Source organism: Chiloscyllium punctatum, chromosome 48, assembly GCF_047496795.1.
Source record: "Chiloscyllium punctatum isolate Juve2018m chromosome 48, sChiPun1.3, whole genome shotgun sequence".
Lineage (NCBI taxonomy): Eukaryota > Metazoa > Chordata > Chondrichthyes > Orectolobiformes > Hemiscylliidae > Chiloscyllium > Chiloscyllium punctatum.
Genome location: NC_092786.1, coordinates 20,265,373 through 20,293,137, shown reverse-complemented (window position 1 = coordinate 20,293,137; position 27,765 = coordinate 20,265,373). Strand labels below are relative to the sequence as shown.

Sequence of the window (27,765 nt, the reverse complement as noted above, 5' to 3'; positions counted from 1 at the left end):
CGCTATTTTCATCAGTTGACAAGTTTTCCTCAGAAAGTGCATAATTTAAAATAAAGATAATTGTTTCTTGCAATTCTTACCTAATACTTCTGCAGTTGCCATAATCTCACACGTGTACATTGCTGCCATGAGCCGTTGAGGTCGTGCCTGGAATGCAAAGCGACAAGCTTCTTTCATTGTGGCGATGAGCTGGCCTGAGAAAGGACCATAGCAATCTGTAAGCTTGGCTTCCGAGTTACACAGGCTATCAGCCACACTTTCTGCTGGAGTCTGACTCTCCTGAATCTGATCGCCTGGTCTTGGTTGCTTTTCCATTCTAGGCTCCAATTCAGAAAGGCTATTTTCATTTGAAGTTACCTGCTCCTGCAACTCCTCAACCTTTGCTGTTTGTCCCTCTGTCAAAGATTGGTTATGTGTTTGAACTAGCTGTTGCACTTTACTCATGTCCCACTTTTCTAAAATGAAGCAAACACCCATCAGAGGCTCTTCACACACAGGACCTGACAGAGTCGCCAACTGAAATCCACTGATTATACTATTGTCAAAATCCTTGTATGTCCCCAAGTCGTTCCTGGTTTTATCAAGACACTGCCACATGGATGGCCTATGATAACTTTCCAATCTATTTAGTAAAATATTAGGGCCACAACGGCGTGGTCCAAATGATGAAATTTGGTCAACTGCATTTCTCCATTTTCGACCAACAAAATTCTCTTCCAGCTTTTGTTTGAACTTTTGGATGGCCTCAAGTGTTGTCGGATTGATCTCCTGTGTATCTCTGCCTTCTTTTACTGATAGATTGAACTGCTCTAATGTACGAATCAGATCACTGCTTTCTTCCAGCAACTGTGTCACTGCTTCAGGAAGTGGCATGGCTCTCACACTGAGAATAGACAACTTGTTAGGTGTGTTCAAGGTCACAAGGCCATCGGAATCCACAATCACACCTTCAGGATATTTATTCTGGTCCTCCTTCTTTTGGTGAATGACAGCAATCTTTTGTTGTGTTCCTATGTCTTCATTTACCATGTCCACCTTTGGTGGGCGAATGAGAGTCTCCCGAAATGGAACGATCGGTGCTGATGAACTGATTTCAACCTTCGCAAACCTGCAACAAGAAAAATATGCTCATACAATGCAATGAAGAATCAATTGAAAGTTGCTTTTGGCAAAGCGCCACAAAAGAGGTTTTTCTACTAGAAAGAAGTTTTTGGAACTCGTGATAATAATTGAACTGCATTGAGAACTGGCTGCAAGGAAAACGTAAGAGAAGGACTGAACTTTCTTTTGAAACCAGTCATCAGGAATTACATTGGCTCTGTTTCTTCTTACTACTTTGTTAATAATCTGCATGCAATCTGAAAATCTGCAGATATTATTAAGATCAATGTGAATGTCAAGACTGTATACAATGCTTGACTGCTTTAAATAGACCTTGACATGTTGAGAGATTGAATGTGCGATGTTTAATTTGAAAAACTGCAACCTTACATATATTTGGATAGATAGGATTTCCATGGTGAACAATAGGGTTTTAAGGAGTGTAGTGGAACAGAGGGATCTTGGAGTTCAGGTGCACGGCTCTCAAAGTGGAGTCACAGGTAGACGGGGCAGTGAAGGTGGCTTTTGGCACACTGGCCTTCATCAGTCAGGGCACTGTGTATAGAAGGCAAACTAAACTTTAATCTGGGGATTAAGGTAGTCTAAGAAAGCTAAGACTTTATACTTTACAGCAGCATTAATCTAGAGGTGTTCTTATTTAAGATTAGTACAATAGTAAAAGTAATAGATTGTCTCTGAACTGAATTTGCTCAAATTAGGTGAGGGCTAAGGAGTATCAAGAGTGTCAACTTGTGTAAGGCCAGATGTAGGTTAGATAGCACAAGGTGGTTTGTTTCCAAAGAATAATAAACAAGTAGAACCAGCTGCTGGTTTGTGCAACAGATGCTGGTTCACTAAACTTCCATACATGGCAGCTGGACTTGTTTCTGGTTCAGGTGGAAATCACCTCATAAAAATATTAAGCACTTCAGTGAATTCTGGACCAGGGAGAGAGGGAGGGATTATGTCTACAAAATTGCTCTGTATTTTTATCTGGCATTCTAGATCACATGGGAGTTCACGAGTGATGGAGTGAGAGTCTTTATTTCGTGTACAATTGTGGTACAACATGTCAATTGTGTTGGTCAGGCTGGTTGGACCAGAGTGCTTTTTCTAGCCTGTCATTGCATACATTTGCAAATATACTAGAGCTTTCCACTTACTACAAAAGTAGGAGAACAAAATTAGGAAATCATAATGATTTTGATGGTTCAATTAAGTAGAATCAATGCCAGGAGAATTGGTTAACTGGAAGACATGGGTTCAAGGCGATTGGCAAAAGAACCAGAAACAAAACAAGGAGCTTTTCTTTAAGACATCGTGTTATTGTGATCCAGAGTGTACAGCCTGAAAATGGTGGTAGAAGCAGAATCAATAGGAACCTCAATCACAGAATGGGATAAATACTTAAATGTTTAAACAAAAAGGACATCGGGAAAGAGAGGGCAAGTGGAATTACTTTGACAATTCTAACAAGTATGATGGACCAAATGGCCTGCTTCTTTGTTGTACCACTCTATAATTCTATGAGTTGTGTGGCCCAATGGTTTAACAATGAGTGCACTGAGAAATACCATGATGGACACAGGCCTGGATTTCTTATATCAAAGAACATTGACCAGTACAGCACAGTACAGGCCCTTCAGCCCTCAATGTTGTGCTAGCCTTTTATCCTAAGATCAGACTAACCTACATATCCTTCATGGTACTACCTTCCATATGGCTATCCTTGAGTTGCTTAAATGTCCCTGATGTATCTGACTCTACTACCAGCGCTGGCAGTACATTCCACGCATCCACCACTCTCTGAGTAAAAAACCTACCTCTGACATCTCCCCTAAACTTTTTTCCAATCATCTTAAAATTATGCCCCTCGTGATAGATATTTCCGCCATAGGAAAAGTCTCTGACTACCCATTCTATCTATGCCTCTCATCATCTTGTACACCTCTATCAAGTCACCTGTCATCTTTCTTCGCTCCAATGAGACAAACCCTAGCTCCCTCAACCTTTGTTGCCCTTCCAGTCCAAGCAGCATCCTTGTCAATGTCCTCTGCACCTTCCCTCAAGCTTCCACATTCTTCCTATAATGAAGCGACCAAACTGAACACAATATTTCAATTGTGGTCTTACCAGGACTGTATAGAGCTGCAGCATAACTTTGTGGCTCTTCAACTCAATCCCCCTGCTGATAAAAGCCAATAACCCATACACCTTCTTAACAACCCCATCAACCTGGGTGGCAAGTTTGAGGGATCTATGGACGTGGACCCCATGATCCCTCTGTTTCTCCACACTGCCAAGAATCCTGCCTTTTACCCTATATTCTGCATTCAAATGTGACCTTCCAAATTGAATGACTTCGCCCTTTTTCAGGTTGAACTCTAACTGTCACTTATCAGCCCAGTTCTGCATTCCGTCAATGTTTCATTGCAACCTACAACAGCCCTCCACACTATCCACAACTCCACTAGCCATCGTGTCATCAACAAACCTACTAACCCATCCTTCCACTTCCTCATGCAAGTCATTGGTAAAAATCACAAAGAGCAGAGGTCTCAGAACCGATCCCTGCAGAACACCATTGGTCACCAAGCTTCACGCTGAATACTTTCCATCTACTACCACCCTCTGTCTTCTATGGGCCAGTCAATTCTGAATCCAGACAGACAGGTTTCCCTGTATCTCATACTTCCTTACTTTCTGAATGAGCCTACCATGGGGAACCTTATCAAACACCTTGCTAAAATCCATGTACACCATATCCATTGCTCTACCTTCATCAACATGTTTTGTCACATCCTCAAAGAATTCAATAAGGTTTGTGAGGCATGACCTGCCCCTCACAAAGCCATGCTGACTATCTCTAATAAAATTGTGGTTTTCCATGTAATCATAAATCCTATCTCTCAGAATCCTCTCCAATATGCTCACCACTGACATAAGACTGACTAGTCTGTAATTCCCAGGATTACCCCGACTCCCCTTCTTGAACAAGGGAATAACATTTGCCATCCTTCAATCATCTGGTACTACTCTAGTGGACAGTGAGACTGCAAAGACAATCCCCAAAGGTGCTGTAATCTCCTCCCTCGTTTCCTGTAGTATCCTTGGGTATATCTCATCTAGGAGAAAGTGAGGACTGCAGATGCCGGAGGTCAGAGCTGAAAATGTGTTGCTGGAAAAGCGCAGTAGGTCAGGCAGCATCCAAGGAGCAGGAGAATCAACGTTTTGGGCATGAGCCCTTCTTCAGGAGGGCTCATGCCCGAAACGTCGAGTATCCTGCTCCTTGGATGCTGCCTGACCTGCTGCGCTTTTCCAGCAACACATTTTCAGCTATATCTCATCCAGCCTAGGGAATTTATCTATCCTTACGTTTTTCAAAGTTTTCAGCACAACAACTTCAAATTTTCAGATAGCCTGTGGACGTTTCCCTGCAGGAGCTAAACAAATGCAGGTGTTGTAACCACACAGATTTCTATATTGTTCCTAATACAAGAGCGTGTCATAACACCACAAATATCAATGAAGTAGTAATTAAACCACCACAGCCCATGTGTTATCCTTGAAATTCTTTGAGTTCTATCCAAAACCCAGTGCCACTAATCATAGATTTCAGCACTGAAGCTCCACGTTTCAAACTGCAAGTATGCTTGGCTCTGTTATTTGGCCTCACATGCACATCACCTGATTTTTCTTTCAAAGCAATGGGATCCAGTTGACATGGGGAGGAGTGGGAATGCAATCTGCTTTCCAGTACTTCAGGAGCCACTCTCAGCATTTTAAAAACATCTCACCTCATAAGAAGTGCACTTCCATCCGGACAGCTTTAGTTTCTGGCAACCTCGGTGCAAACAATGCCAGCTGAGGCTCAGCTCCCAAATCCTTCACTTCCACAGCTGAAAGAAAATTGGGTGAGGGCCGCATCTCTGGCATTAGCTGCAATCTCAGCTGACACAAACCAGATAATCCATCTCTTTCAGTTACAAACACCAGACAATAACATGACTTTCAGTAAAAACTAGGCAAATTTGTGAACATTTAAACTGAAAGCATTGCAAAAGACTGTACAATGAAGTTAATCAGCCTCTCTAGAACACACACAAAAGGCTAGATGGGAAAAAGACAGATATTTATCTGACCCTCTTAATCTGCTTGGACATTGTGTGTCATAAAACTGTTGTTGATTAACAAGAGCAGTCAATCTTTATTGATTTATTCAGAAAGAGGTAATAAAACTGTCTGAGTGGAAAGCTTTGGAACTATAGATTCAAAATCACCTGCTACTCCTAAGTACAACACACTTATCATATGACATATCTTAAATTATTGTATCCTAATATATTTTCTAAAAATATTTAAATGGTCATTTGGAAGAATTACACTACCTGCTCCCTAAAGAATTATTCCATAGGTTTACTCACTCACTGAAATGGCATTTCTACTGATTTGAAATTAGGCCCTGAAAGTGCATACAACATCCTTTAGCTTGTTAGCTCTGCACAGTGAAACAGATTGTCATGCTTTATGTTACTCAGACCCTTTCAAACATCGGTGTCATCATCCCTATTTTCTGGTCATTCTTTTAAACGCAATCCACCCAGCCTCTTTAATTAATCTGGTAACTCTCTGCTATGCCTTTCAATAGCTACAATATCCTTTCCCGTGCTGTGGCAACTAGAACTGTATACAAGATTCCAAGTGTGTTTGCACCAATGATTTATATAGCAATGAGATTACATCACCACTTTTCCATGTGACATTCTAAATACATCCCAAAATCACACCCAATGCTTATTGCTATGAGAGTTTCTATTTATTGGCAATCAAGTCCTCTACATCCCTCTCACTTACCATTCATGTTATTTTTTTTTCCATTTAAAACGATACCTGGCTTCCTTGCTAGCAGTTAGCTAATCCTTTGAGGCTAAAACTATGAACTACAGCTCAATCATTATTCATGATCATCTCCAGTAGACAGCTATTTTGCTTCATAAGCTCAGTTCATTTCCAGCTGCTTTCTGTTCTCCAGTAGTGTCAGATTAAGTTGAATTTCATAAATTTTATTGGCTTCATAAACAATTGTAATAGGTAGGTTTAAATGGCTAGAAATAATGCACCAGCAATTTACAGTACTCCCTGGAGAATTTAAGGATCCCTGTATTTTATTGTGTTGCTTTGGTGGCAATGCATTTTTATGTCCTCCATTTACAATAAATGAAGCAATGCTGCTGCTTCATGTGGAGCAGTGCAGATATGCCCCATGCTCCTCCAGAAACAACAATAGCCAATATAAAGATGGCCACAAGCAGACTTGGCAACCTGCTCTCTCTTGTGTGTGAACAGACTTTCCTTTGGCGTGAAGATCAAAATTTACAGAATTGTAATACACAGGACAGTGAGTCACTGCTGTGCTGTAGAGTCTGCAATGGCAATGTGTGGCGGGAAAAGATTTGGCAACACTGAGAACTGTACATCAACAAAGGGTAGTTAATTTCCTATAGCGTTTTGCACTCTCAGGAGACTTCCTAACCCATGGCTATTGCCTACACACGCTGAAGCTCTCTGGGCATAGCAATTGAGGTGAATCCTTTCAGGAAGAGAGTGTGCACTCTATTTTGGACAAACAAAAATTCTAGCTTGTCTTGATCACTGATAAGCACCTGTCAGCATTACGTTGACTAATGACTGGCCATAGACACTTGGCTGCTATAGACTCCCAAATGTATAGGTGAAGCAATGTGGATCTCTTAAATTCAGACAACCTTAGATACACAATGCACATTAAATAACACGAAATATTGGTCTTGCATAATTTAAGGTAATGCATACTGTCAGGAATAAGTTAATTTGTACATTGAAATAATATTACCTTCAAGCATTTACATTTTAAAGGAGGTGCTGCTAAAAGCATTAAAGCAAAATCATAAGACAAGCTTGCTTTATTTTAAACAGAGGCAGTGATAAACAATAGCTGGCTTAGACAGCAAACCTAATTAAAAGACAATCCAGGCAGGCAGTTTTAATTAATAACAAGTTATTGCAGTCTTTGAACAAGCAGAGAAGCTTTCTTTATTCAGTCAAGCCCTGAATGATAAAAGACCTGCCTGAGAAAGTCAAGGAGTGTAACAAATTAAGGAGTTACATATGTGTGTGTTGCTGGTTGGGGCAATAAAAACAATATTAAATGATAACCAGTTATTTAGTGATTTAATTGTATATTCAAATGCTACTTATAGGTGTTAGAAAAGAGAATAAAGATTGGGTGGTGGATTGGATACCTTTGAAGGCCTGGCCCACTGAATACACAGATTCAAAACTCAGATATGCTTTGACTAAGTGTTATGAAATATATGTTTGCTTATTGTCATTCAATTATTATTGGATGTTAATAATTGTGAATATCAGACAATCAATGCTGTGAATCCTATTCCTCTCAGTTACAACCTATTAAACAAAAATACTCATCCCAAATAATGTAATGGGTCACGTGGTCAACAGCATGGGAGTGTGTTACTGATTAGATCCAAGAGGGGTATAGTTTGGTACATAGTTTCGTTCATACATCATAAGTTATGTGCTGTTAGGAGACACAAGCACAATAGAAAATGGCAGATAAAGCGAATGAAGATGATATAATGTAAAATTGAACAAAATGACTTACAAATTAAAGTAAACATACTTGGGAATTGTACAGATAAGTAACAAGTGAAATTCAATTGCACATAACTACAAAGTACTTCACATGGAAATAAACAATGGGAAGAAATTATTGCTTAAATTAAAAGAGAACGATGAGCTTGGAAATTGAGAAGAATCTAGTAGTCCTGATTGACAATAAACAGAAGCTATCACAAAACACAGTGGGGAGTGTGTAAAGCAAATTAGTTGTTGCAATGTATTTAAAAGGTCAATTTAAACGAAAACAGTGAGATAGTGCTGCCAATTTACATGTTATTGGTGTGACCACATTGAGAATTCTGCATATAGCTCTGGTTAGGAACGCAAAAAATGTATTACTACTGTTGAAAGACTACAGAAGTGAACAACAAAACTATTGAAGTGGATGGAGGATATCAAGAAAGAAGAATGGTTAAGTGCAAATTTAATACAAATTGGGCAAGTTCTCACTGGGTAAAGGAGGCACCATGTCCATAACATCCTATTTCACTTCTTCCATGTGAAAAGAACCAGATTACATGAGGTGCACTTGGAGCAAGTACTGTTGATCTTCCAGCTGAAGGAGCTGACCCCGACTCTAGTCTTGCAGACTGGCACGTTCCAAGGTCCAGGACTACATGCTGAGGGATGCGCTGAAGCTTGGGGCAGCTGCCACCAAGGCGTGGTGGGGAAAGACCACCATGTAACGTCTGCCTGCCAAAGAAGAACAGGGGGCCCACGCAGTAAGTGGGCTCCACTGAAGCCTCAGCTAAATATATGGATGGTACACGTACAGACCGATATATACGAATGATTATTTCCGATCTCTGTATGTAAAGAAATGCAAGGTGCGCCTATGTGTGGCATCACCAATTGTATAGATATCAAAATATTTTATGAATAAAGTATATTTTTGAAATTAAAAAAAAGTAGGGTGCGGATTAAAACGTTGCAGAAAAAAAACAGTGCCACACTCCACTCCTAACAAAGAGTTGGCATTCAGCCGACTGGCTGCTCAGAACCCAATCCCAGCAGTAAATCATTATGCATGGACTAAACAAGCTCCTAGTGGGACTTCTGCCCTTACTGGGATGGTGTCCTATGCTGGGAGCTGACAGGTGATCAGAATAACCAGCAGAATAAAGCTTAGTCACGGCTGCTGCTGGGTCTGCAGGCAGGCCCATGAAGGAGAGTCAGAAACCTGCATCCAGATAAATCCAGGGATTTTCAGCCTTTTTTGGCAACTCAGGAAGAAAGGAGGGGTGAATTTTAAAAGTTATGCGGATAACATGGAAGGAGGGGGGAGTGTTATACTTTTTGGAAGTGCATCTGATAGGCAAGGGGCAATCTTCAAAGGTAGTATCACCCGAACTCTTCTAATGGTTTTAAGTATATTTTAAAAAATGTGAAGCACACTCCTGTCTGACTGCCCTTGCAATGCAATATTGGGATCAATTGAGATTTTAACAAGATCAACTAACTTAAATTATTTATTTAAAACCATTGGCACAGCTGCCTATTTTAACACCCCCATAATGGGTTGTGCTGAGGGGCAGGTGTGAAGAAGACCACATGAACTAGATGGCATACCACGAGGCCCAAAATACAGCCAGAGGGAGCTCGTAATACCCAGCCCAATATTTCAGTGAGTGATGATTCTGAGGACTGTGTCCTAGGTAGAACAGTAAGTACAGATATATTCAGATGGTAATTAAATAGATTGTTTTCAGAAAATATTTTGGTATGTGAGTAATTTCAGACATGTCATCTTGTAAGTATAGCATTTGAATGGAACAGATTATTTTAGACTGCAAGGCATAGGACAGAGTAGGCAATTTGACCGACTGAATCTGCTTCATCACTGAAGATCATGGCTGAGCTGATCTGATCATCAGCATTTCATATTTCCTGCCTTTTCCCCATGACCCTCAGCTCCCTTACTGATTAAAAAATCTGCCCATCTCAGCCTTGAATATACTTAACTACCCAGCCTCAATAGCCCTCTGCATAAAGAATTCCACAGATTCTGCCTTCTAAGAGGAGAAATTCTTCCACATTTGTCTTAAATGGGCAGCCCTTATTCTGATATTATGTCCTCTGGTCCCAGATTTTACCCGAAGGACAAACAACATTTCCGAATCTATCCTGTCTCGACCCCAAAGAATGTGTAGGTTAGGTGCATTAGTCAGGGGTAAATGTCGAGTAATAGGTAGGGGAAAGGGTTGGGGTGGGTTACTCTTCAGAGGATCAGTGTGGACTCGTTGGGCCAAATGGCCTGTTTCCACACTGCAGGGATTCTATGAATAAAGGCCAACTTTCCATTTGCCTTTCCTAATACCTGCTGAATATGTATATTAACTTTGCGTGATTTATATACAAGGACTTCCAAATTCCACTGTGCTGTAGATTTTTCCAGCTAAAGCTCTTCTACTCTTTCTGCCCAAGTGCATAACCTCACACTTACCAACAAAATATTCCATCTGCCAATTTTTTGCCCAGTCACTTAACCTGTCTCTATTCTTCTGAGACACCACTGCCCTATCATCATCACTTGCCTTCCTACCTATTTTTGTGTTATCAGCAAACTTGGCTAAAGTACATTGATCCAATACATGTATATTTATTGTAAATATTAATGGTCCCAGTTATTAATTACAGGTTGCCATCATGACAATGTCTCTCTTAATTCAATTCTGTCTTCCATTGGTTATCAATGCTTTATCCATACTTATTATAGACCTATGGTTCCCAACATGTCTCATCACAAGCGTTTTCCTCAACTCATGTTTGAGCCTGTTATAGGCTAATTCATTGCAATAAGTGATTTGATCAGTCAACAGCTCCACATTTGTTACCGAGATGGGAGAAGATGAAGCTTGGCTTTCTTTTTCTATGTAGTGGACTTATTGCCCCACCAGGATGGCACAAATTAAAGCAATAGTGGATTTATTTTTGGTACAATAAGGTTATGTAAATTCACTTTTGAATAACTGTTTGGATGATCTTGAACCTTTCCTCATGTTTAAACAAATTGTGTTTCTAATCTGCATATACTTCTTAAGGAAGTCCGGTTGCAAAGCTTGTGAACAGCAGTAGTGGTAGGATTAAAAAGGAGGAAAGATATTAATTAAGCTATAAACCATCTCAGGGCAGAGATACAGCAAAGTGTCAGATGCCTGCAGGACATCAATATTTTCAGATTAAATTTGATCTGTCCTAAGTATTGCGCAATATAATTTTAGCACAACTCAAATAAAATTAAACCTGGCATACTTTTCCACATGCACTCCTCATTCGTGGCTCCCTGGAGCTCCCCCATTCAAGAAAACTGTGATGAAACCTGTATGTTGTAGCCCCAAGAACATTGATGAATGAACATAACATTTTTGTATAGGTTGTTTGCCATGAATAAGAGAAGGGTGTCTTTGGAACTCAGAGCTCTGTCTATATGCATCATGACTATTAACAGAAGCAAGGAGAAAGTCTTCCAAGTAAGATTTAAGGGCTGTCTATGTTTCTCTTCCATGTGCTTGAAATGTGATTCTTGAGACATTACAATGGGGTGGCAGAGGTACTGTCAAGATGGCAGTCTCTTTTGATTGAGTGTGAGTACCAGAATCCTTGGTTGGTAGTTTTGTGGGAGATAAGTGAAATGGAAGAAATAGGATTGATGAATAACCTGTTGAAAATAGCCAATTAGAACAAGACCATGTTAGTAACTTAAATGATCATTTTTATGCACTACTTCAAGATGGCGGCAGAATAGGACATTCCAGTAGGAGTTCTTTTGCTTGCCAGTTCCTTTTCCTATTTTGCTCTCTTTGCAGCAGTTGTTCTTCCCCCAACACCCCACCAAACTTCTTAAACTACCTCACCTGGAGAATGGAGGTGAGACAGAGGGAGGCGGGTCGCAGCTGGAGCAAGGGCGGGAGCAGAGGGTGCGGACTAAGTCCCAGAGCAGGAGCAGAGCAAATTACAGCCAGAACCAGAGCAAGCGAGGGCTGAGTCATGGAACGGGGAGCAGAGTCCCGGCCAGAGCCCGGAGCAGCAGCAGACTGGGCACAGGCTGAGTCCCAGAGTGGCTGTACAGTAAGTTTCTGGATGGAGGCCAGCGTGTGAAGGCAGCATGGCCTTGTGATATGAAGCCCAGTGGGCATGGACTCATGTTGGAAAAGGACTAAATACACTTTTTTATCCTCATTCTGGACTTTTAAATTGTACTCTCATGCTAATCTGTTTTCTTTTACTATTTCAATTCTGTAATAACACTTAAAAGTATCTGTACCTGGGTATCCTGTACTAAGGTGGCACCAAGAGGCAGCATTACAAACTTTTCACTGCACTCATTCGAGTGCATGTGACAATAAAGGCTATTAATTTTCTAAACTACAGGAAAGGTTTTGAAACCTCAATAAAGATTTAATGGGCATAATGCAGGCTATAATTTAAAGACAAAAAAATTCTAACATTATAAACACTGAAATAGTAGTAGTAATGAAACTGAACATACTTATCCCCTTGTGCAGCTATGGTCAATACATCCCTATCCAGATGGAAAGGTGCACTAATATCATGTGAAGTGTTTTCAGTTTTGTATCAATACCAAACCTGTGAGATACAGACTAAGTGCAAGTTGCGGTGAATTTGGATCTTTATCGTCAAACTCTTAATGATGGAGTTAGGATTTCACTATGAAGTACAAGTGAAGAGACATGGTGCTGGCACATAGCCCAACTATATTGCAGCAGGACAAACATCAGATAAAAGACTAAGATAGGAAGATACTTCACCTACAGAATATAACACCCCTAAAAATAAGTCAAATTGGGGCTGTGACCAGCAAAAGCAGACACTCTCTCAGCAAGTAATCCAGGGATGGTTTCATAAAATAAAGCAAACATAGGCAGTCAGAGCTATATTGGTCTATCAGAGAACAGTCAGATTCAAAACAATGCATAACAACAAGAACTTGTCCAGAATATACATGAATGACACAGTGAACAGAAATTCAAACTCAGAGCTTGATCAGCTGTGTACTGCACATCTACAAAGACAAAGACTATGTACAGGAATACATAGCAGAAAAAGATGATAGCTACTGAAGTACTTCAGTTAGCTCAGTTGACTGGATGGCTGGTTTACAATTCAGAGTGACGCAAACAATCCCAGTTCAATTCCTGCACTGGTTGAGGTTACCATGAAAGACTCTCCTTTTCAACCTTTCCCTTTGTCTGAGGAATGGGGATCCTCAGATTAAACTACCAACAGTTGTCTGTCTTTCTCATGAGAGAGCAGCTCCATGATCTGGTAAGACTATGGTGACTTTACCTCATTTGGATCCAACCAGGGATCAGGTTATTTTGGATCTAGTAATGAGTAACGAGATACGTTTAATAAGCAATCTCGAATAAAAGATACTCCCTAGGCAACAGTGGTAACATGGAAGAATTTAGCATTCAATTTGAGACTGAGAGACTTAGGTCAGAAACAACTGTGCTTGACTTAAATTAGGGTAATTGCACAAAGAAATGAAGGGAACTTTGGCTGAAGTAGACTGGGAAAGGAGTTTAGCAGAAAAGACAACTGAATAATCGTAGATATTTAAGAAATTAGTTAATGATTCTCAACAAAAACATTTCCCATTGAGGAGGAAGAAGAATTCTAGGAAGCGGAACAACCAACCTTGTTTAACCAAGGAAGTTAAACATCATATTCAATTGAAACAAAAGATATACAATATTGCGAAGATTAGTGGAGAGTGACAGAAATGGGAACGTTTTAAAAAACATTTTTTAAAAAATGAAGAAAATAAACTTTGAGGCTAATACATCAAGGTGGACTCTAAGAGCCTATTTAAGTATATAAAAAGAGAGAAGCTAAAGTGAACATAGTCTCCCTTAGAGAATGATGGTTTAGAAATAATAATAGGTAACCAAGAAATGGCAGACAAGCTGAATAAATAATTTACATCAGTCTTCACATAATGTTCCAAAAATACTAAATAATCAAAGGACAAAAGTATGGGAGGAAATAAATACAATAACCTGTAGTGAGAAAAGAACGTACGAGGGAAACTAATGGAGCTAAAGGCTAATAGATGCCCTGGGGAAGATGGTTTGCAAGCTCGGCTATTAAAAGAATATTAAAGAACGCACTGGTAGTACCACAGGAATCAATGCGGGGCCCACAACCATTTACAATTGGGCACAATTTCAGAGTAAGGGCTTGCCCATTTTGGACAGAGATGAGGAGGATTTTTGTCTTTGAGAGTGTAGTGAATCAATGGAATTCTTAACCACACAAGGGGAGGCACAGTGGCTCAGTGGTTAGCACTGCAACCTCACAGCGACAGGGACCCGGGTTTAATTCCTGCCTCGGGCAACTGTCTGTGTGAAGTTTGCACATTCTCCACATGTCTGTGTGGGTTTCCTCCCACAGTCCAAAGATATGTAGGTCAGGTGAATTGGCATGCTAAATTGTCCATAGTTAGGTGCATTAATCAGAGATAAATATAGGGAATACGTCTGGGTGGGTTACTCTTCAGAGGGTCGGTGTGGACTTGTTGGGCCAAAGGGCCTGTTTCCACACTGTAGGCAATTGAATCGAATCTAAGGTTGTCAAGATTGGTTCATTAAGTACATTCAAGGTTGAGACAAACAGTTTTTTACCCAGTCAGGGAATCAAGAGTTATGGACAAAAGGCAGGAAAGTGGAGTTGATGATTATCTGATTCGCCACAATCTTATTGAGTGCTGGAGCAGACTTGATGAGAGACAAAAACACTGCAGATGCTGGAATCCAAGGTAGACAAGCAGGAGGCTGGAAGAACATAGCTAGCCAGGTAGCATCAAGAGGGGGAGAAGTTGTTTCGGGTGTAACTCTTCTTCAGGACTGGGGATGGGTGTAAGGGGACCTGCAGGTAAGGGGGGAGGTGGTGAGGTAGGGATAGATGACCCCGGGTAGAGTGTGTGACCTTAATGGCTGAATGGTGTATTTTTGCTCTTATACCTATGGTCTTAGTAGGCTGTAGTAATACCCTGCCCACTCTCTAACCTTTCTCTGAGGTCATCCAAGCATCGCTGCAGGTGGACCTCTCCAGCAGTTACTAACACGTGCTCTCCAGTCTCTTGGACTAGCACTTCCACACACGGATCAGCCTGGTTAAGCAGCTTCATCCCTCTCACCAGCTGTGGCATTTCACCTGGACAAGCAAAAGGAAACAAATCCAAATATGAAGTTGACTCTAAATTTAGAAGGTACATAACATACACAACACTGAACTGAATCCACAGATCAGTAACTCACAGCAGTCATTTTAAAGCAAAGTAAATGACCTCTACGTGGAAAGACAATCCTTATTAACCTCTGTGGAGAGAAGTGGCAAAAAATTATTCCATCCAAAAGCATACTAATTCTCATTATTGATTTTCATATTCTGCATTTTTCCAGCAGAGTGCCATTAATTCAAATATTGCTGTAAAGCATGTCAAATACAGAAACTTTGTGCATTTTTCGCTGTTATAATCAGGTAACCGCTACAATCCTTTGCAGATCTAAAATGTAAAGGAATCTTTATATGTAGTTCCTAACCAGCACTTGATTTTAAAGCACTACAAACCATCCAGTTAGATTTACTCCTGTACTTGTATAGCCAACTATGTTTTGCAATTAATTCCAACGTTAAAGCCATTAAAGTTTCTGATCTATAATAACATCTAACTCCGTGCAGCACCAACTTTACAGGAATGTATTTCAATTGGCTGGTCATGAGCAAGAGTTAACCTGATGAAATGAACTCTCCCAAACAGTTTGCTCTACGTGTGTCCAAGTGATCACCATTCCAATATTGCCTACTTACAAAGTATATCTGCCTGGGCTCAAAGTGCTATACTCCTAACTTGGTATTTCTCTCAGAATCTAGAGAAAAGAGTGAGAAAAATCAAGCAGGAGATAACCCATTGCAGGAAGCCACCAAACAACAGCACCAGCATGAGAAGGTGGAAAAAAACCTCCAAAATTTGTGTGTGTGATGCATTCATTCCCTGTTTATCCTTCGACTTCCAGTGAAAATTGTCGATTCTTGCATTACTTTACCAAGACCATTGGTTTATATTTTCATAGAGCCAAAAAGACTCGGTCAATCTTTGATTCCAAACCTCATCCTGGTATTCCCAATTTTCACTAGTACCAAGGGTGAGGCTTGCTTCAGATTACAAATCTAATTGCTGTGCTGTTGACCTGTTCAGCCCAATGCATTTTTTTTTACATTCTTGCTAAGGGCTCAGATACAAATCAAAGTTTTGTAACAGTGCATCCCAACACTGCTTGATTGACAGCTTTGGTTTTATTCTCTATGAAGCCAATTGTACAATGTTTATTCACACAAGATGGAGGATTTAAATGCTGGAAATGTCTGCAACTGATACTTTAGAGGTTGACAATTTTTATCGGCCTGTAATGAAAGGAGATTTTATTTAAAATGGAAAGTTGAGATTGACTGATTTATTTCCAAGATTTAAAACAAAAACACACATCTAATGTCACCATAATATTCGTTGGTTCCATACAGCATGTGAGATGGCATAGAGGACAAATAGCTTGGCATAGAGGTTGAGGAACATATCTTGGACTAGAGAGTGAGAGGCACAAAGGGGCTTGGCAAAGGGAATGAAGTTGAATGAAAAGGGCAGGGAGGATTGGAGGGTCTTGTGCTGGTTTTATCATAACAGAGGCGAAGTCCTACAGCTCCAAAGCGTGCCCTTTGACCGAATGCTTTGGCACCTGGGAGTCTGCAGCTGCCTCCAAATACTTACCTCCGAGCCTCTTACCTCCAAGCAATGCCATTGTTGTCAACAAGAGTGGCGAGCCAGAAAATCTGACGACATCCAATAATCATAAAGATGGAAATTTAGTTCACCAGAACAGAGCCAGTAAAATATTTCATCTTAATTGGACATGACTGCGATTTAATTCAAGTACAGAGGTGTCAAATCTGCAGTCATAACTATATTGTGAGGTATTTGTTAACTAGCAAAGAAACAAAATTTCATATGTCGCCCACAAATTTGCATTACCTGTGGAGTTCACAAAGAGAAAGCTCTGACAGGTTGTTCCATCTTACACTCTTCTATATTAGTTGCCTCCTTCTCTCTTAGTTGCCTGAATGACTCAGGCATGTGTAAGTAACAGCCAACACAGTTACTTGCTACAATTGTCATTTCCCAATTCCAATTTTGTACTCTTCTCTTTTTCCCAAAATTAAAAATCTTTTAATTATTTAAATAATTCGGTTTTCTTGCACCTGATTTTCCTTCCTAGCTTTAAACTATTCTTCATACTAGTCTCTTTTAGGTTTCCATGCACATGTTCTTTAAATTTTAGCCACTGCTAGGCACCAACACCCTTCCGTAAAGTTCTCCAATCCATCTTTGCCAATTCCTGCCTCCTACTCTCACTGTTCATTTGTTTAGGTTCAGGATCTTAGATTCAGGTTTGACTACTTCACTCTCTATCTTAATGAAGAAGTCATTATTAATCATATTATGGTCGCTGTTCTCAAACGGACCCCATATAATAAGATTGCTAATTAATCCTTTGTTGTCACACATTACCCACTTGAAAGTAGCCTTATCTCTCGTCAGCTCCTCAATGTATTGGTCAAAACAAATGATCAAGTACACAATCTAGGAAATTCTCCTGCACAACATCGCTGCTAGTTTGGTGTTCAGTTCCCATCCTTGATCACCCTGCAGCCATTCCTCTGTAATATACTCATTTATATCAACTACACTGTAAATTTATCTACCTTATAGCCTACTTTAAATGGAAATATGTTAAATGTTAAAAGATGCACTCCCACAATGTCTAGTCAGAAGGTGACAAGCACTATCTAGATTTAGAGCAAAAATGTCTTAAATTTGATTTCTTGCTTGTAAACAGTTCATGTGAGGTGACAATAGGGTGCGCTGTAATTGGATTCTTCCTTTTTTGGGTTAGGGAAGGATGAACCAGCCCATATTTAATAGCAATTGATAGATTTCTGTTGATTTTGGATGATGACAGGATGAGGCATTGCTGTAATGGCCTTCTAGTAGTGAATAAGGTCTCAACATTTGCAGCTAAGGTTTTCCATGAGGATAGCCCACTCTGGCAAGATGCTCTCTCCTATAAATAATTGTTACTTAGGCAACCTATAACTGTGGAACAGTAGTTCCGATAGCAGATTTAACCAGTTGAAAATAAATGTAAGAAATACATTAAGCTCCATAACAGAGGACAAAATTATAGAGAAAAAGACAGAACTCAGCAAGATGCCTAATCCTGGGGACAAGAGTGTGAGTGGAAATTTAAGGAACCCATGGGAAGAAGTGGGTAGGGGGAAGTATGCTGACAGGATTTAAGCTGGCAAGATCAGGGCATTGGGCAGGGGTTGTGGATGGTACCAGACGAGAGAGAGAGAGAGAGAGAGAGGCCTGACAATAGGCCTCCACAGAGCAGACTGGAGGGATTCTATGATTCAAAGCTGCAAATGGTCAAATGATGAATATTGGGGTTATCTAATAGACCAGAAGTGGAGGACTGCTGATCAGATTGTGGAGGGTTGTAAGACAAGAACAGGTTACAGAAACAGGGGAAGGTAAGGCCATACAGTGATTCAGAAACAAAGATCAGAATCTTAAAATTGGCTCTTGATCCAGCAACAGCCCAATGTAAATCACTGAGCACCAGAGAGAAGGATCTGGTGCAATCTATGGTAAGACCATTAACTTCACAGTTTATATAGCACAGTTTATTTTGTATCTTATGCTATTAGCAGAGTCATTAATCTCTGCATTTGTTATAATACATAATGTCACCAACGTACTTGGATGCTTTGGTTCCACAGCAACCCGTACAATAGGAGTCGCCTCAAAGTTCAGAGGTGTAAATGGTGGACATACAGGTGACGTTGACAACGTAGCAGATTTTAAGACGTAATCTTCTAGGCCTCCGATACCTATGGTTGGAAAATAAAATCAAAGCATTAAATAAGAAACATTTTGTGCAAAACAGTCTTTTATCTAGAGTCAATCAATGTGATATGGCTTCATTTGCACTGAATTGTACTGACTGAAGTAATTTCAGCCGGCAGAGGTAAACTTCTTAGAGAGGGAACCTGAATAAGTGGTTTCACCCCAGCAGATCGGAAGAATGAGAAATACCAACCAGTTTAAAAAGTAAATGCTTATAATTTTATGATTTGAAGCTGTAACACAACTAATTCATTACAAACTATCAAGTTTTAAAAAAGCTGCAAATGGATTTTCTGCAAGTAATTTAAAAACTTTAAATAGCGTTGCATTCTTCAAATGTAGGTAAATACTAGGTCTGAAGACTGTGCAGTAATAAATCATTAGGCCAATATTTTTACAGACACAAGGTACATCCTTTCTCTGCAGGATTTAAAGCAGAACTCTTGCAGTGATGCAGAAAATTGACATTTTTAATCTAAAAGCAGCAGTGCCTTGCCAATTTCAGAACTCACCTTTGGACTGTAATAAACTTACATTTTACTAATTTAAAAAGATTGCACTTTGCTTCTCAATAGCAGCTGAATCGTCCCACAATGTTCCCACCACCCACCCGCCCGGCCCTGGCTCCCCACCCCTCTCCCTCTCCCCACACCACCCCCCCCCGCCTAAACTATCAGATTCGCTCTTTTCCCAAATGCTTCTTTGATTAACCTGTGTGTGAAAGGCATGTTTAATTCTAAAATCAAAAGAGATTGTATACCACCGGGTAAAGATGACCGAAAGGGATAGTTTGGGGTGAGAAAAGGTAAAATAGTGGAGCCTTTTCATTATTGAGTGTCTAAGGGCAATTTCGAAAGACAGAGTGGAACTGCTACAGGTTAGGCTGTCAATGGAGATTCCCAACACCCAGTACCATGCACCATGCCAGAGAAGATTAATAATCATTTGGGAGAGAACAGATGAGACGCTGGATGAAACAAACCCAAGTACAGGGCAGCATGCTTCAGAAGCTAATGCCTGTATCCTATTTTCTCAACGATAGCTACACGGTGACAGTTGAAGAGCAGCAGAATGAATGTAGGTCTCATACAGTGTGGAAAGAGACATGGAGGACTGAGGACAAGGCATGCAACGTAAGACTGATAGAAAGAGAGAAAGACTCAGATAGGAAGAATTAACAGGTCTATTAGGCATGGGAATAAAAACTCAACTGTAAAAAAGCAGCATCAGCACTTGGTGCAAACAGAAAAATGCTGGATACACTCAGCAGGTCTGACAGCACTGTGGAGAGAGAGAGAGAGAAAAAAAAGAGTTTCCCAGGAGTGGCAATATCATTTAAATTGCTACTCCACTTCCTTTTTAAGAAATAAAGGAGCTCTATATTTCTGAAAGCAGATCCAGTCACATCTCCTTCAGAAATATGGAGATATACTTCAATTGTCTCCTTGCAGACAACAGTCAGGGAAGGCAAACAACACCTTTCTTTCCACAGCAGTCAGATGCCATAATGTGCAATTTAAAGATCGAGATCACAGACAGCCCCACTTTGATAGCTCCATGAAAAGGCAAGTTCATAAAGATAAGTGACATTAAGGCGATGCTGGGAATGGAGATATAGTGATGGGATGGAGTAGGTGATAGGTGATGGGGTGCCATGGGGTACGGTTCTGTGTGGTAGGATGCCAGGTGGGTATCAGGTGCAAGTTATGGTAAAACTAGGAACTTCAGCAGGGTTTACATTTTAAACTTATCGTCATAACAGAGTCAGGGCACATCAAATTCCACTGATTGATTTGATTTGTTGTCATGTGTACCTAAGTACAGTGAAAAGCTTTACTTGCAAGCATTACAGGCAGATCATAGTAAGCAAGAACATACAGACCATAGGGTGGAAAGAAATTGGACAGAGTGAGGCATACAGGTTACACTGCACAGGACATGCAGCAAGGCAAGAACAACATTAACTAGACCAACATCATTTGAAGTTGCATGTCCATTCGTCAGGGAAAAAGCTGTTTGTGAAGCTGCTAGTGTACGTGTTGAAGTTTCTGTATCTTCTGCCTGAAAGAAGAGAATACAGAATATTCTCTCGTTGCCATGGACCTTTGATGATGTTGGCAGCCTTTCCACGGCAACGAGAAGCGTAAATGGAGTCCATGGACAGGAGGTTGGCTTCCAAGGTGGTCTTGAATGTGCACACAACCTTCTGTAGTTTCTGGGCAGAGCAGTTGCTGTACTAGGCCGTTATTTACCTGGACAGTATGCTTTCTGTGGTGCATCTGTAAATGTTGGTGAGGATCCTTATGGACATGTCAAGTTTCCTGAGCTGCCGGAGGAAGAAGCAGCGTTGTTGTGCCTTCGTGACCATTAGGCCTAGGAACTTGAAGCTGTCAACCTTCTCAACCTCTATTGATGTAGATGGAGGTGTGTTCTCCTTCTTTCTTCCTGAAGTCAATGATCAGTTCGTTAATTTTGCCGATATGGAGACAGAGAGGTTGTTCTCATTGCACCACGTCACCAAGCCCTCTATCTCCTTTCTGTATTCTGAACCATCATTGTTTGATATCCATCCTACCAAGATGCTGTCATCAGCAAACTTGGAGGTGGTGTTAGCTCGGAATCTGGCTGCATGGTTGAGGGTGCATAGGGAGTAGAGTAGGTGGCTGAGAACACACCCTTGGGGGATCAGTGTTGAGAGTTATTGTGGTGGAGGTGCAGTTACCCATCTTCGCTGATTGTGGTCTATGGGTCAGGAAGCTGAGGATCCAGTTGCACAGCCTGGAACCGAGACCTAGGTCATGGAGTTTTGATATCAGTCTGGAGGGGATTATGGTGTTGAAGGCGGAGTTGTAGTCAAATGAGCCGGAGTCTCATGTAGGTGACCTTTGTTTTCCAGATATTCCAGGGATGAGTGCAGTGCTAGGGAAATGGCGTCTGTGGATCTGTTACATTACCTAGTAGGTGAACTGCAGGGGATGAAGGCAGACTGGAAGATTAGAGTTGATGTGGACCATGACCAGCCTTTTGAAGCACTTCATGATTATGGAGGTCAGAGCCAATGGGTGGTAGTCATTAAGGCACACTGCATGTGCTTTCTTAGCTATTGGGATGATGGTGGTCTTCTTGAAGCAGGTGGGCTTGTAGGACAGACCTGCTAATATTTTTCTAAATCTGCCTTACTTGCTGACCAAAAGCTTGGTGCGAGACAAAAGATAGACTTAGTCTACATCAGAGACTGAAAGGAGGTAACACCAGACACATTAAACACTTGAAGATGGAACACAGTAAGCATTAGACTCTGCCAGACAAGGCCTGAAACACAAGCAGGAAGAACCTATACTGCAGGAAAGAATAGTATGCAGAATCCCAAAATGCCAGAAAGCTTGAAATGCCTCCACGAACAGCTTTATAGAACCTGGGAGGGCAAATCCAGAGCCTGGACAGAGTGGGAGAATGTTAAAGTGGACCAAACTTCTACAGCAACTCCAAAAAGGCTAAGAGTAAAAAGAGAGAGAGAGAAAGACTATGACTAAGATAGCCATGAAAGGGCAACCAAAGTAGTTACCACATTGAAAATAGTATCAGTCTGGGTATTCAGGGATTAAAAAAGAGTGAGTTCGATAGAGCCTGATACTCAGTGACCAGGTGGAAATTTGTAAAACTTATCAACATAGGAAAGCAGAAATGCAGAAGTAGGTCATTCAGTCCTTTGAGTCTACACCACCATTCTGGATCATGACTGATCATTTACCTCACTGCCATATTTCTACACTATTAGCTATCCCTTCATGTTATTAGGAACTAGAAATCAATCGAACTCTATCTTGAAGTTTCTTAATGATTGAGCTTCTCGAGCCTTCTGGAGAACAGAATTCCAAAGATTGAACAAGTTCATCCTCACCTTAGTCCTAAATGGCCAGACTTTTATTTTGAGATTTTGGATTAGTGGTGCTGGAAGAGCACAGCAGTTCAGGCAGCATCCGACGTTTCAGGCAAAAGCCCTTCATCAGGAATAAAGGCAGAGAGCCTGAAGCGTGGAGAGATAAGATAGAGGAGGGTGGGGGTGGGGAGAAAGAAGCATGGAGTACAATAGGTAAGTGGGCGATAGGTCAGGGAGGAGATGGTGGAGTGGATAGGTGGAAAAGGAGATAGGCAGGTAGGACAAGTCATGGGGACAGTGCTGAGTTGGAAGTTTAGAACTAGGGTGAGGTGGGGGAAGGGGAAATGAGGAAACTATTGAAGTCCACATTGATGCCCTGGGGTTGAAGTGTTCCGAGGCGGAAGATGAGGCGTTCTTCCTCCAGGCGTCTGGTGGTGAGGGAGAAGCGGTGAAGGAGGCCCAGGACCTCCATGTCCTTGGCAGAGTAGGAGGGGGAGTTGAAATGTTGGGCCACACGGCGATGTGGTTGATTGGTGCGGGTGTCCCGGAGATGATATTAGTGGATGTGCAGGTAAAACTTTGGATGTCGAAGGCTCCTTTAGGGTCTTCGCATAAACCAAATCATCCGCCGACATTTCCGCCACCTCCAAAAAGACTCCACCACCAGGGATATATTTCCCTCCCCACCCCTTTCTGCCTTCCGCAAAGACCATTTCCTCCGTGACTACCTGGTCAGGTCCACGCCTCCCTACAACCCACCCTCCCAGCCTGGCACCTTCCCCTGCAGAGCGCTTTAGGGAACATCTCCGGGTGACGGTGGTGATGATACTAGGTAATAACAATGACTGCAGATGCTGGAAGCCAGAGTCTAGATTAGAGTAGTGCGGAAAAAGCACAGCAGGTCAGGCAGCATCCAATGAGCAGGAAAATCGACGTTTTGGGCAAAAGCCCTGGTGATGAGACTGACCTTTGAGAAGAGAGTGAGAAGACTCGGCTTCTGTTTTCTGGAGTTGAGCAGAATGAGAGGCGAATGAAGAACGCCTCATCTTCCACCTCGGAACACTTCAACCCCAGGGCATCAATGTGAACTTCAACAGTTTCCTCATTTCCCCTTCCCCCACCTCACCCTAGTTCCAAACTTCCAGCTCAGCACTGTCCCCATGACTTGTCCTACCTGCCTATCTCCTTTTGCACCTATCCACTCCACCTTCCTCCCTGACCTATCACCTTCATCCCCTCCCCCACTCACCCATTGTACTCCATGCTACTTTCTCCCCACTCCCCACCCTCCTCTATCTTATCTCTCCACACTTCAGGCTCACTGCCTTTATTCCTGATGAAGGGCTTTTGCCCAAAACGTCAATTTTGCTGCTCCTCGGATGCTGCCTGAACTGCTGTGCTCTTCCAGCACCACGAATCCAAAATCTGGTTTCCAGCATCTGCAGTCATTGTTTTTACCTAGGTTTATTTTGAGACTGTATTCCCAGCTTCTAAACACCACAACCAACAGAAACATCCTTTCTGTATCTACTCGGTCTACTCCTTTAATCATTTTGCAATTTTCTAATCATTCGCCTCTCATTCTGCTCAACTCCAGAAAACAGAAGCCGAGTCTTCTCACTCTCTTCTCAAAGGTCAGTCTCATCACCAGGGCTTTGCCCAAAATGTTGATTTTCCTGCTCATTGGATGCTGCCTGACCTGCTATGCTTTTTCCGCACCACTCTAATCTAGACTCTGGCTTCCAGAATCTGCAGTCATTGTTATTACCTATTATCATCACCACCGTCTGCTGAAACTTCACTACACTCTCTCACTGACAATATTCTTGCTTAGGCAAGGGGACCAGAACTGCATATAATACTCAAGGTGCAAGCTCACCAGTGATCCATTTAACTGAAACAAGACTTTTTTGCACCTGTACGCAAATCCTCTTGTGATAAAGGCTAACATGGTTGATAATTCCCTGTGAAATGAAGTGACTGAATAAACAGCTCAACCTGTAACTGCGACAACAACGATTCTGGGCTAAAAAGACGCAAATTCATTGTTCAATATTAACCCTCTCTGGGGTCTCGAGTACTGACAAATATTAACATATCACCACGACAATCCGATTGACAGGCTATAGAGGTAGAAGAAAGTAGACATGTAGCACAGGAATGCAATAAAAAAAAACTACGGTGTAGAAAATCAAACTGACTGCAGATTCTCCAGACCTTGCAGCCTCACTCTGGGGTTTCAGCCCTTTTTCAATTATAATCCTCAATTTACTGATAAGAAAAAGCATTGTGAGAAATTATTCAGCAGCACGTTTCTACATTTATGTCATTAACCTTCAGATTATTGAAGTCCAGAGCGAAATTCCATATCCCCACGATCAATTAATTTTTCTGTTTTCAGATTGCACTCTTGCAATGTTTAAAATATCAATGTTTCATCTACATGAAGATCAGGAGTAGTTTTATTGCAAAATAGTATCTACACTCAAACTAGAAAATACATTAAAACACAACTTTTACTGTACAAGTGTACACACCAGAATTCTGCTAATTATCTATTTCATCCGATCCATTCTTAAGACTATTGCATTTTCAAACCTATTTTTCAAAACTTCTTTTTTCCTTTTTTGTAAAAATTCCCTATCGGTAACCAACAATAGAGGGATTTTTTCATTCAGCAAGAATCCCCCCAAGTTTGATTCCCAAGGTATCCAAATATACAGAGGTTGTTTAAAAAAAACAGGTCGTTGCAAGATAGTTCTCCAAGTACTAATCAATTGGTCTGTAATATCACTGGGACACATTTACTGCTGAAAAATGGCAAACATCCTCCTTAAATAGTTCTCAAATCAGAGACTTTCTGGTGAAAACTATCTGCATAACAAGAAACACATTGAGAATGAATGCACAAAACAACATGGCTATTTGAGTCCAGGAGAAGATGTTCAGCTGTGATGTTCTCTTCAGCAAGGAAGTAAAATGATCTTTATGCATAAGTCAGAAGCCGAAATATGTTACCATTTTGATTAGATTCCCTACAGTGTGGAAACAGGCCCTTCGGCCTAACCAATCCACACCGACCCTCCAAAGAGTAACCCAACCAGACCTATTTCCCTCTGACTAATGCACCTAACACTATGGGCAATTTAGCATGGCCAATTCACCTGGCCTGTACATCTTTGGACTGTGGGAGGAAACCGGAGCACCCAGAGGAAACCCCATGCAGACATGGGGAGATTGTGCAAACTCCACACAGACAGTCACCCGAGGCTGGAATCGCACCTGAGACCCTGGTGCTGTGAGGCAGCAGTGTTAACCACTGAGCCACTATGTCAGTCAGCAGTAAATGTGTCCCAGTGATATTACAGACCAATTGATTAGTATTAGTATTAAAATATAGTCAGTGTAGAAAGAGAACAAAGAACAAAGGACAAAGAAAATTACAGCACAGGAACAGGCAGTCTAGCCCTCCAAGCCTGCACCAATTCAAATCCTCTATCTAAACCTGTCACCCATTTTCTAAGGGTCTGTATCCCTTTGGTGCCTGCCCATTCATGTATCTGTCTAGATACACCTTAAATGATGCTATCATGTCCACCTCTACCACCTCCGCTAGCAACATGTTCCAGGCACCCATCATCCTCTGCGTAAAGAGCTTTCAATGCATTCTCCCCTAAATTTTCCCCTCTCACTTTGAACTCGGAACCCCTCGTAATTGAGTCCCCCATTCTGGGAAAAAGCTTCTTGCTATCCACCTCTCATGGTTTTGTAGACGTCAATCAGGTCCCTCTTCGACCTCCATCTTTCTAATTAACAAATCCTAATCTACTCAAATTCTCTTCATAGTTAGGCAACATCCTCGTGAACCTCCTCTGCATCCTCACCAAAGTATCCACATCCTTTTGGTAATGTGGCGACCAGAACTGTACACAGTATTCCAAATGTGGCCGAACCAAAGTCCTGTACAACTGTAACATGACCTGCCAACTCCTGTACTCAATACCCCAACTGCAAGGAAGAAGAAAACTGGTTTTCTTCAATCTTAAACTGAGTTTATTTTTACTGCAGAGAACCGGCAGCTTCTGCCGCGGAGAACAGCAAAACTGTCCTATGTCTTTGTCCGTGTAAGTTGTTTCAGTTCCAACCTGCTCAGTTAACAGAGAACAAATCAGCTTCACTTGTAACAACCCACGGCTCCTGGTCATCTCTTCACTTCAGGAACCCATAGCCATAAGAAAAAGTCACAATAGTATCATATTCCTTACTATGAAATTATGCAGCCTTCCTGGTAAATCCCTGTTCTTAAAAGCATTCCTTTCTCTTTGTCGTCCTAATTTTTTAAAGTTACGGTTCTTGGATTAACAAAAATACTCTGTGCAACCTAGCAACATTCACTTCTCTATTCTACACTGCTCGATTACTGTGTACTGACACCAGGAAGTGATGTGTTAGTCATAAGGCAAAAACAATGACTGCAGATGCTGGAAATCAGATTCTGGATTAGTGGTGTTGGAAGAGCACAGCAGTTCAGGCAGCATCCAAGGAGCTTCGGAATCGACGTTTCGGGCAAAAGCCCTTCATCAGGAATAAAGCCAGTGAGCCTGAAGCGTGGAGAGATAAGCTAGAGGAGGGTGGGGGTGGGGAGAAAGTAGCATAGAGTACAATGGATGAGTGGGGGAGGGGATAAAGGTGATAGGTCAGGGAGGAGATGGTAGAGTGGATAGGTGGAAAAGGAGATAGGCAGGTAGGACAAGTCCAGACAAGTCATGGGGACAGTGCTGAGCTGGAAGTTTAGAACTAGGGTGAGGTGGGGGAAGGGGAAATGAGGAAACTGTTGAAGTCCATATTGATGCCCTGGGGTTGAAGTGTTCCGAGGCGGAAGATGAGGCGTTCTTCCTCCAGGCGTCTGGTGGTGAGGGAGCAACGGTGAAGGAGGCCCAGGACCTCCATGTCCTCGGCAAAGTGGGAGGGGGAGTTGAAATGTTAGGCCACGGGGCGGTGTGGTTGATTGATGCGGGTATCCCCGACATGTTGCCTAAAGCGCTCTGCTAGGAGGTGACCAGTCTCCCCAATGTGGAGGAGACCGCATCGGAAGCAACAGATACAATAAATG

At 41.5% G+C, this 27,765-nt stretch overlaps 1 protein-coding gene and 1 long non-coding RNA gene across 3 annotated transcripts in view; one reads left to right on the top strand and one right to left on the bottom strand.

Annotated features, from left to right (window-relative positions):
- efl1 (elongation factor like GTPase 1) overlaps positions 1-27,765 on the bottom strand; it is a 265,863-nt gene that overhangs the window by 53,748 nt on the left and 184,350 nt on the right. For both annotated transcript variants that reach the window (XM_072564794.1, XM_072564795.1), the window contains 3 exons: positions 18,625-18,756; positions 14,814-14,961; positions 81-1,108 (listed from right to left, as the gene is read on the bottom strand). In XM_072564794.1, the coding sequence (XP_072420895.1) occupies positions 81-1,108; positions 14,814-14,961; positions 18,625-18,756 (1,308 nt within the window). The remainder of the gene's footprint in view (positions 1-80; positions 1,109-14,813; positions 14,962-18,624; positions 18,757-27,765) is intronic.
- LOC140468768 (uncharacterized) overlaps positions 1-27,765 on the top strand; it is a 104,055-nt gene that overhangs the window by 43,156 nt on the left and 33,134 nt on the right. The window lies entirely within an intron of this gene.